Source organism: Nipponia nippon, unplaced genomic scaffold (assembly GCF_047370975.1).
Source record: "Nipponia nippon isolate SJK-2023a ecotype South Korea unplaced genomic scaffold, ASM4737097v1 scaffold_11, whole genome shotgun sequence".
NCBI lineage: Eukaryota > Metazoa > Chordata > Aves > Pelecaniformes > Threskiornithidae > Nipponia > Nipponia nippon.
In genome coordinates this window covers 22,389,439-22,399,619 of record NW_028262302.1, presented here as the reverse complement: position 1 = coordinate 22,399,619, position 10,181 = coordinate 22,389,439, and the positions used below count along the sequence as shown (strand labels likewise).

General features: G+C 40.9%; 1 protein-coding gene across 3 annotated transcripts in view; it reads right to left on the bottom strand.

Moving 5' to 3' along the window:
• Nucleotides 1-10,181, bottom strand: part of CLBA1 (clathrin binding box of aftiphilin containing 1) — a 17,077-nt gene extending 6,896 nt beyond the window's left edge. The window contains exons 1-6 of one of the 3 annotated variants that reach the window (XM_087747886.1): nt 10,088-10,140; nt 9,348-9,436; nt 8,307-8,975; nt 4,187-4,335; nt 2,570-2,699; nt 1,155-1,268 (exon numbers count right to left, since the gene is read on the bottom strand). In XM_087747886.1, the coding sequence (XP_087604012.1) occupies nt 1,155-1,268; nt 2,570-2,699; nt 4,187-4,335; nt 8,307-8,759 (846 nt within the window). In that variant the 5' untranslated portion in view covers nt 8,760-8,975; nt 9,348-9,436; nt 10,088-10,140. Of the gene's footprint in view, nt 1-1,154; nt 1,269-2,569; nt 2,700-4,186; nt 4,336-8,306; nt 8,976-9,347; nt 9,461-10,087 lie in introns of all 3 variants that reach the window. The other 2 variants (XM_087747884.1, XM_087747883.1) reach the window with 2 other exon arrangements.

The window sequence follows — 10,181 nt, the reverse complement described above, 5'->3', positions numbered from 1 at the left end:
TTCTTTTTACTTTTACTCCATCTACTTTGAACCACTTCTCCTTTGCCTAAACCCCGTCTCCGTCTTGTACATGTTTCCAAGTGCCTGTCAGCTACTGTGATCCCACCCCCACATACTCACTGAAGAAAGCAGAACTGAATTATGAAGGAATAAGCCGGACAGCCTCTTTTCCTTTTCTTTCTGAATTCTCCAGCCTAACAGCTCTTATGGACGAGGTTCTCAGCACGGCGTACATCTTCAGCGCCCAATGCAGTAAATAGAATAAAACATAGCAATGGAAGCGTGCCTCAAACTATGCATCTCCACAGCAACAACAGTTGCTCAAGTTTGTTCTCCGCTGAGGAAGGGACCTTGTGTTAAGAATATTCACCCACAATACTTGGATAAAAACAGAACATGACTGATTTTTTTTAAAGCAATGGGGAATGACAGAATTTTCCTTCCAACTCGCATTGCTTTAGCAAGAAAGAAACGGCCTGTTTGACCAAAGACATAAATGCACTAACAACAAAGTATTTCAATTTCATTTCTCTATATGTTTTGTAACACAGCTTAAAAATAGTAATGTTCTCAAATCCTTGTAATTATAACATCAATTCTGCCTTCCTCCTTAAGTAGATCCTGTTTTTTCCTCAAGTGAACAAGCCAAATCTGGATCATTCTCAACACCTGAAACGCCAAGTTTCAATGCAGTTTCTTCTCTACCAGCTTTGCTTCTAATGTCTCCCTTACCATATATTTTAGGAGCGAGTTACAATCATCATTCTCAGTGATTAACATGTTGATCCTTCTACACACACACACACAAATTTTCCTTTGTCATCAGAGCATCCTGACTCGATTCTATATATTGCTGCTCTCTCTTAACTAATAAGTAATTTGGCCTAAAGTCCGGCTTATGTAATGAATAACCTTACATTCCAGTATCCCCCATATTATGTTGCTTTGCATTTGGTACCTTATATTGTACCTTTTCTAAAGCTGTCAGACAGGTTTGAAAGAGCAAAAAAACAACTCCACATCCAAACAATCCTATCAGAACCAAACAACTGCGTCAGGGCACCCGCTAGAACAGCTGGCTACAGCACAGAGGAACAGGTAAAAGACACTCTGTGGTTCTCTGAAGCACTTCCTTTCAGAGCAGCAATTCTTACCTTGGTCTGGATCAGTGCTTTGCAGTCATTAATACTGAATCCATCAAATCTGAAGTCCTCATTATCTTTAACATTTGATTCCTCAAAAATGTCATCCTGGCTCTCTGTAAAGTCCTAGTAAAACATAATTTACATTTTCTCTACAAATTTGTATCTGATCTCAAGGCATATAACCTAAAGAGAATTTTCCCTCAAATAACAATAACCACTAAATTTTACCTTCTGAAGCTGTATTTTGATTTATCATGTGCCCCCTTTGCATTAAAACAATTTTATGCCAAAACAAGTTCTGCACACATGAATCTAATTGTGACTTAAATAAATACAAAAGCCATTTCCAATTAAATGTAGCCTTAACCTACACCAGAAAATAGCTGAGAAATATGGCAGCAACGTTGTTAAAAGCCATACAATTTTCCAGTAACAGAAAAGAAGCAATGACATAAGTTTAAGCTGCTTGTGCATCAATTTAATGCCGGTGTATCTATGGGCAAGAAAGGAACAGAATGGAAGCTTAACTATGTTGGAGAAATGTCTCCCATTCTCTCCTGTTAAGGGACAGTTCTATAAAAGTGACTTTCAAGTGCAGGAATAGGTCCTCTATCTTCAGCACTGTCATTCTGTTTGTATATAACTTGCATGAAAGGTCAAATATGTCCATAAAATCAAAACTGAACGCAGTACCCCCCCCAGCCTTGCTTCAGCAATCAAATTATCAATTGAAACAGTCACTTCTGAAAACCACATGTGACTAATTCATCCCAACTAAATAATCAGGTTGAATACTAAAACACCTCTGATACCTTTATCTTCTCAAAACAAGAGATTAAACAGAGACATTTCTTTCTGAGATCTTTCAATACTGTTGGTTTGGTCTCAATTCAATTTAAAACACGTTCTCCCTCAAGCCTTGCAAAACCAGATAGAATAATCTGAGCAAAAGGGAAGTGGAACACACTTTCAGTTCGTATACAGTAAAAACATCCAGTAATTGCTTTAACAGCCTCTCTGATTCAAATCTGATTTTCACTTAACGGAAAGATATTAGAGGCTAACAATATTCTCATGCTCTGTGCAAAGAAGAAAACCATCTTACTGCACACACATCTGAAAGCTAATTCTACATCCATACTGAAGCGGAAGGTACCACCTAATGCAACAGGGCGCTACATAATGGAGACTTCGATGTAAAGACGATCAAAATTTGATCCTACACAATTTCATAGTCATTTACACACAACGATGAGAAAACACTAGACTATCATTTTAAAAGGCTGTAAAAAAACCTCTCTGTAAAAAAGCTTATGACTCACCCAGATCTAGTCTCCTCATGCATCTGTGCATACGGCTTACAGAAAATCAGATTGATAACTAAGTGTTTACACTGGCATACTAGCAAACCATTGTTCAATTACCTTTTGATTTGCATCTATTCCAAGAACACTCAAGAGGTTTTCTTGGCAATGAGATTTACTCCAGGGATGTCTTAAGCTGGGGGTATTATCAAAGTCCCTAAGTGTTCTCCATATGTTTCCAGAATCAGTGCTAGGAAAGAAAACACGATCTGAGGTTATAAGGTGTACAAAGTTTCCAGTAGATGTATATAACTTAGTTATTTTCACTACATATAGTCATGTACTAGCCTACCTTGATCTAAAAAGCAATTTATCGTAAAACTATTCTACATTCGTTCAACTATCAACCCAGTGTACTAATAAGCTTGCATGACAATTAACGGAAACAGTAAGTCAACATAACTGTATGTTTGGGCTTCTCAGATAAGAAGTGCATTAGAAGCATATTTCAGAGATTGTTATATGCCAACAGCTCGGATTATTCAATTGCTTCTGTGAAATGTGGGTAGGGTTCAGCCCTGTTAATTCTGCACTTTGCATTTTCTGACTCTCAAACCTTTCTCCTTCCTATCAATCAGTCGTGCTCCTCCACTGCAGCAGCCTGCTGCTCAGGTGAGGGACCTGCATCTGCTCTGGACACGTAGGTACTACAAAACAAGCCAAAGGCACATGCTGCTGAAACAGTGAGAATCAGAGAGTTCCCTCCACATAGTACTTTGGGTTCTTCCACTGCATTCATCCTATATAAATCCAGTTGCTTTCTGCTTAGTACATGATGCAATTATCATTGATATTAGTTATTCACCACAGTAGATCAGGGCTTTTTTGTCTGTAGTTCGTACTCTGCTATAATATTGCAGTCCCTTTTACATATATATCATATTTCTCCACAAGTTTGAGGCTGATTAAAATATAATGCATATACAAGGAACTTGCTGAAAGGATGCCCACATTAAATGTTTTAACTGCATTTCTTGCGATTCTTATGACATTTCCGAAGTATGATCTGACCCAGCTTTCTAGATACAAAGCCTCAGGTGTATGCAAAAATAACTACAATACTGCTCAGAAGCTGCTGATCCTTCAAAAACATGTAACAAATCTAAAAGCGTTCCAGCTGTCTTAAGAGAAAGCTAAGTTAATGATACTAATTGCTATTAACATAACCCCAGGAAAGAAGGCAGATGCACCACAAATTCTGAAGCACATCTGGTTAAACATGAGGAGAAGTTACCACTTGGGAAAACTGGGGAGGGAGGAAAAAAAAAAGCAAGTGGCTGTCAGTAGAAGCAGCAGCAATGCTCCTGCTTCAGACGATGGAGAAATAAGTTGGACGTGTCGTAAAGAAAGGACAAGCGAACAGGAAGAACAGGCTGCCTGTTGGGTGTTCTGGCATTCCAGAGGCTTAGTCATAAGAAGGCACACCAACAGCAGGAAAAACCTCAAACAGGAATTTGTAATTTTGATATATTCTCTTCCTTGTTTTCCAATGGCTAAAACACAATCCATTTCCTTTAACAACACAATACAAAATTGGTAAGATCTATATGCTGAAGAGCACAGTGATTAAAAAGATTTTTAAGTTCACCTGCAAGTACCACTGATTTTTAAATTATGAAATAAACAGTGTAATTGCTGAGGAACTTTTTTTTTAAACTGTTGATCTGAACTCATTACCAAAGTTGGTTCTTCTTAAGTTCAGGAATCCCAACATCTTCATTATTTGTATCAAGGACTTGATCTAAGCTTCTTATGCTCTCTCTGGACTGTGATACAAAGACTTCTGGAAAGCCCAACTTAAATATATCCTCATAGCTGTGGTTTGCCTAGAAAAAACAGAGTTTTATTATGTATGTTACACAGGCCATCCCCACAGTTCACGAAGCACGTAGTCCAAAGACTACAATGTTTCTAGAGATTGTATTATTGATTGTTTTAAAAATTTGTATTAATGGCACAGAGGGACTGAGCTCATAGTTCAGTGTTTTGAGTATTTACCTAGAATTAGAGGAGGAGAAGCAAGAGTCCAAGAGTTTCTCATAGAATCATAGAATACCAGGTTGGAAGGGACCTCAAGGATCATCTGGTCCAACCTTTCTAGCACAGTCTAGACGAGATGCCCCAGCACCACGTCCAGCTGAGTCGTAAACGTGTTCAGCATAGCGGAGTCAACCACTTCCCTGGGGAGATTATTCCAATGATTGGCTGTTCTCATTGTGAAAAATTTACCTCTCGTGTCCAATCGGAATCTCCCTGGGAGTAACTTGTACCCATTTCCCCTTGTCCTCACCATGGGACTCCTTGTAAAAAGGGAGTCTCCCTCCTCTTTGTAGCTCCCCTTTAAGTGCTGGTACATGGTGATGAGATCACCTCTAAGCCTCCTTTTCTCAAGGGTGAACAGGCCCAGCTCTCTCAGCCTGTCCTCATACAGCAGGCTTCCCAGACCCTTGCTCATCTTGGTGGCCCTTCTCTGGACCTCCTCCAGCCTGTCCACATCTTTTCTGTATTAAAAAAAAAGTTTCTGATGTTTCATCAGTTTCTGATGAACCTTAGTCTCTAGCTTCCCAGCTACTAAGTAACAGACTGGTTTGCCTATTAGCACTTAAGACTCCTTCTTCTGCTCAGCTAATTCAGTCCAAGCCACAACTGATGTATACATCAATTCAAAAGCTCATTTTGCTAACTTTGTATTTGAACACACCTAATTCAGCCAAATATAACATAACTACTAAATGCTACAGGTACCAATAAATACTTGCACTGTGTAAGTCTGCATAAAAGCTGCGGTCAGTATGTCTCTATATCCTTGCATTTGCACCAAACTTTTTCCAGCCTATGTTAAAAATCAGAGCCAGATTTCAATACTTGCTCCTCCAGCAGTGATAAGGAAGAGGTTTCAAGGACTGAACATAGCCACATGAGTGATCCAGACAGGCCTACTGGAAGTAACAGGGTTATCTGAAGACTAAGAAATACATATACAAGGAAAAATGTGCGTAATTTATATCCTATCCTAAAGGGATGTTATCATGCCATCTGGTCCACAAGCTTTGTCCTTTTATTCCTTCAAAGAAGGAATTACTGCAATTTTCTAAATCAAAGCAATTAATTGACTTCAACACCCTGCAGAGGGACTGCAATCCAGGAGCAGCAGTGTCGTGTGAAAACTAGAGAATGAAACCAGTCTGTTTGTTTTCTTTACCTAGCAATCAACAAATGAAAAACGGAAGTATGGATACTCCATATTTTGACAGTTTCATTTAATTGTAATTAAAACAGCTGAAATAAATTGAGATATTTCCACAGTTTCATTATATTTAACTCAGACGAATGCAGTGAATACTGTGAGAGAACGGATTTAATCTAATGAGGAGTTGGCAAAATCACCAGAGCTGGTACACAGCTTCTGTACTTCTGAGCATCCTTCTAGAAATAGAATTTATGCCCCACGCTGCTCCCTCTTCAAGTAAGGCCTTGCTAAACTGCCTATCCTGAAGGGCAACTGCTGGGACATTCAAAGATTCCTGGGTAAAATCCTTTGAATCTTGCCCAAAGTGTCATAAAACTTTCAATGGACTTGTTTCAGTAGACTTAACTTACAACAGGGATACTATAAGGAGGAGAAAGATGTCTGAGAAGCAGAATTCTATGAAAGCACATTTACTAAAGCATACGTGAAGAGTCACAGTCAAGGAAAAAAAACAAACAAACAAACAAACAAACAAACTTTCAAGTAGGTACCAAAACCTAAATGGGAGGGAAGCTAAGGAAAAGTCAGGCAGCTGCTCTTGGCTTTGGGGTGGGGGGAAATTACAGCCACAGAAGTGCGTATCGGGGGAAGCACAGGTCTGCCTCATTTGCCTGGGATGTTACTCCGACATGCATACAAGTCACTGGCTTACAGTTTAGCCAAGCCAGATGAAAAATGCAAGATTTTTTTTTTTATTACCTTTATTACTGTCTACTTCGGTGGGTGTTTCTAAAACAAAATTTGGCTATATTTCCATTTACCTTGTAGCTTGGTACTCATCATAAAAATACGAATGCACAAATTTCCCATGCGTGCTTTTTGACTAAATCCTCTATATCCTATTATATCAAAATACTCCAGTGCTTAAGCAAGTGCACTAGTACCTCTCACAAAGGCCGGCATTTAAAGAACACACGAAAAATCATTATTCAATCATGTAGGTAAAATATCCAGCTGCTGCAAGGAAATTAGTGATTGTGTTCATCTTAAAACACATGGTTCTGCTCCAGACTGACATCGTTTAATTAACTGAAGCATTAGATATTGAAGGTCAGACCTCTGATGATCTCTAGAGGTCCCTTCCCACCTACCTGCATTTTTTTCTATTGACCATACAGAAGACAGAGCCCCAACCTGAAGAGTTTATGATCTCAAACAAACAATACAAAAAGCACAGGGATGAAGGACAAACTACACATATATTCTACACCCAAAGAAATCTCCCAACAGCTCTGCAGCTGTTTCTCTACCCTGAGACAAGAAAAGACAACTTGAAACTCTAGGCATGGTTAACTTATTTAGCTCGTACTGGACATTTCCTTTTGCTGTTAATAAATGCAAAAATAAAGCAAAAGCTTCAGTAAGATTAAGATCTACTGCTTTTGGAAAGAAACCAAACAATCTGCTATATTTTATTTCACCTCCGGTCATTACACACTCTCTTTTTTCAACATAAGACTTCTTGTCCCCAATTTCCAGCATTACGAACAATTTAATTTCTCTGTTTATGCATACCAATAACCAGGTATCTTGCGATCTCTGCTCTATCAGTGCTGGACAACTTACCCCACGTGCTTCTTTCTGCTTTACCTCTGCAACAGGTAAAGTTCCCAGGCAAGGGCAAGAAAGCTGTCTGCAGAAAACCCTCAGTTCCCTATGCATACTAAAACTCATCTAACAGACTACAAGCAGTAAGCTATTACTGCTACTGCTTAACCCTGTGGAAGTCTTAGTCAATTGCTCTCTTTTTTTCAAATGTTTTAATTTAGGACAAAAGTCATAAGAATGAGGGCGCTTTGTTTTGTATTTGTACATTCTTATTTTCCTTTTGTTACTTTGCTTGGCTTTGGTGATCCATGTTTGGTAAACATGAAGACACATTAATTGCAACAAGGTATAACCCTTAACCTGAACCTTTTTTTGTGCTGATAAGGACACGTTATATTATTTATTCAGATTATTAGTTCTAACATTGTATGAGCGAATGTAACATCCTATGCTAAAAAATGAATGATACAAAATCATTTCTATTCTTTTTTTTTGTCATTAACTTCCACCCACCATCAGTCTAAAATTGCAGAAAGATTGTTGGATTATTCAGGCAGTATATTAAATAACAGTTATTCTTTTTGCCAATTTCTAAATCAGCGTTATGTTGGTTTACTTCAATAAGCTTGCAGGCAACTCACAGAATTTTTTACCCACCTTCCTGATTTTTTGTTTCCTATGCTCATTCTTGTCTAGCTTTGAAATTGCATGTGCTTCAGGGCAAGGTTCATTGGTTCTACCCGCTTACTTATTCCTAGCGTCTAGAAGCAAAGTAGCGCATTACATTCTTTAAAGCTCTCCAGCAGGATAACCTAAGTATTTGTCAAACACTGTAAAGAAGGTGCTTTTGTTCCACTTGAGCTAGCCACAAAGTAGCTTGACAGTTTCTCTCCCTGTACAGCATTATCCTCTATAGAGAATACATTCAGATACAAATCTTGAGATGTAGGAAGCAGCAACACAAACATTTCTGGTCTTTGGTTTACTATTAACACGTACCTCCTTTAGAGAGCTCGAAGCCTCCTGTGTCCCACTGCGTGGAGATGGCTCAGAACAAAAATGACCAGCAGAAGTGCTACAATGTTCGTTGCTTAAGTCCGCATCAACTCTAGAAGTTTTTGTTGACTTCACCAAAACTTCAAGATTATGACTGAATCTCTCTGATTTGTCTAAGGACTCTCTGAAGCCTTCAAAATCACCCCAGGAACCGCTGGGTTCTGAGGTACTATAACCGCTCTTAGAAAACCCCTCACAAGTTCTCCCTTTGCTATTCACTACAGGGAGACTTTGCTGCATTACTTCAAGATTAATAATTTCTTCATTATTTGTCCTTTCATTCGAGTTACAGTCACTTTCATCGAGAGACATACCACCTGCTTCAAGGTCTTTTAGAGGCATCTGGTGCGCTATATCTGTATTAGTAAGACCTTCTACCAGTGACAGGTTCTGCATCTTTGTTTAAGAAAAATTCATTTGTTGAAATCTGTACTGCAAAAAGGCTACTGAAGTTCAGTTGCATTAGAAATCTGAATATTTCCAAAACAGAACCAAATTCTTCATTTCACCCCATAGAATAACAACACTGTTAAATCAAAACAGGATGTCCTTCAGCCTCTCCTCCAGTAATCAGCATGTTATTCAGTCTCACTTTTTGTGTGGGATATGAGCCTGCAAAGAAAGAATTGTAAATAAATACTTCTGTGATAAGGGCTGTGTAGGAATAAAGAAAGATAGCTGATAAGGTAGGAGAAAGAACGCTCAGGTTAAAATAAACACATTCCAGTATTCTACAACTGAAAATCACCAAAGGCAAAACTATTTAAAATTTACACTTAACTATCTGCCCACACCACAAGCAAGCCATTCAATTAGTGAACAATATTCCAAAAACACTTAACGAAGCTGTTGGATATTAATTGAGTACTGATTCAATATACAGAGGACAAGCCGAAATAATTACGGACAACATCCAACACGTACTAAATATTTTCTATAACTGTTTCATCCATCTCGTGCATACTCAAACAGTTCGAAACTCACACTTTTTGTTTGCATGGGCTTTCCCTGTCCGAAAAATTACTGACGAGGTGACTGGGACTTGCAGCAACACAGGAACTGGCCGTTTAATCCTGTGAAAAATACACTGCTTCCAACTATTTAAGCAATTAGGACGGATTTAATAAGTTCAGTTTGGCATCTGTAAGTTATACAGGCAACACCGCATTTATCATTTTAGATTAATCGCATCTCCTCAAGCATTTTTCTGTCAAGCTGCTCCGGGGCGTGGGTTAGGAGCTATGCTAAAACCACTCCTGAAAGACCGGCCGCTAACAGACATTTTCTGGGCTTAACAGCCAGAACAAATCCTGGGGTTTTCCCCCCAGGCTCACCCCCGAGGTGGCGCAGGAGGGGCGGGCCGGGACACGGGGACACGGCGGGGCCGCCCGCCGCCGGGGCCTCCCCCGGGACCCCCTCACCCGCGGCCGGAGCAGGGCAGGGGGAGCCCCGGCCGGGAGCCCGTCCCCGAGCCGGAGCCGCCGGCGCTTTACCCGAGGGGGGAGGCTCCTCCACCCGCGTTCCCCCCCGGCGGTGACCGGGCAGCCCGGGCTGGGCTCGGCACCGGCCCGCCGCGGGGGAGCCGCGCTCCCGGGGAGGCGGAGGCAGGCGGGGGGGACACGGCGAGCCGCCTCGGCCCGCAGCCCCCGGGGAGCAGCGGCGCCGGCCCTGCCGGCCGTTGAGGGCAGCTCGGGGCCCCGCCACCCGTGAGGAAACCGCCTTACCGCCGCTCCAGGGCCCGCCGCCGCCGCCCGGCGACCGCGCACGGCAGGCCGCCCGGGGCCGGGCCTAGGTGTGCGGGGCGGGGCTGCGGGGCCG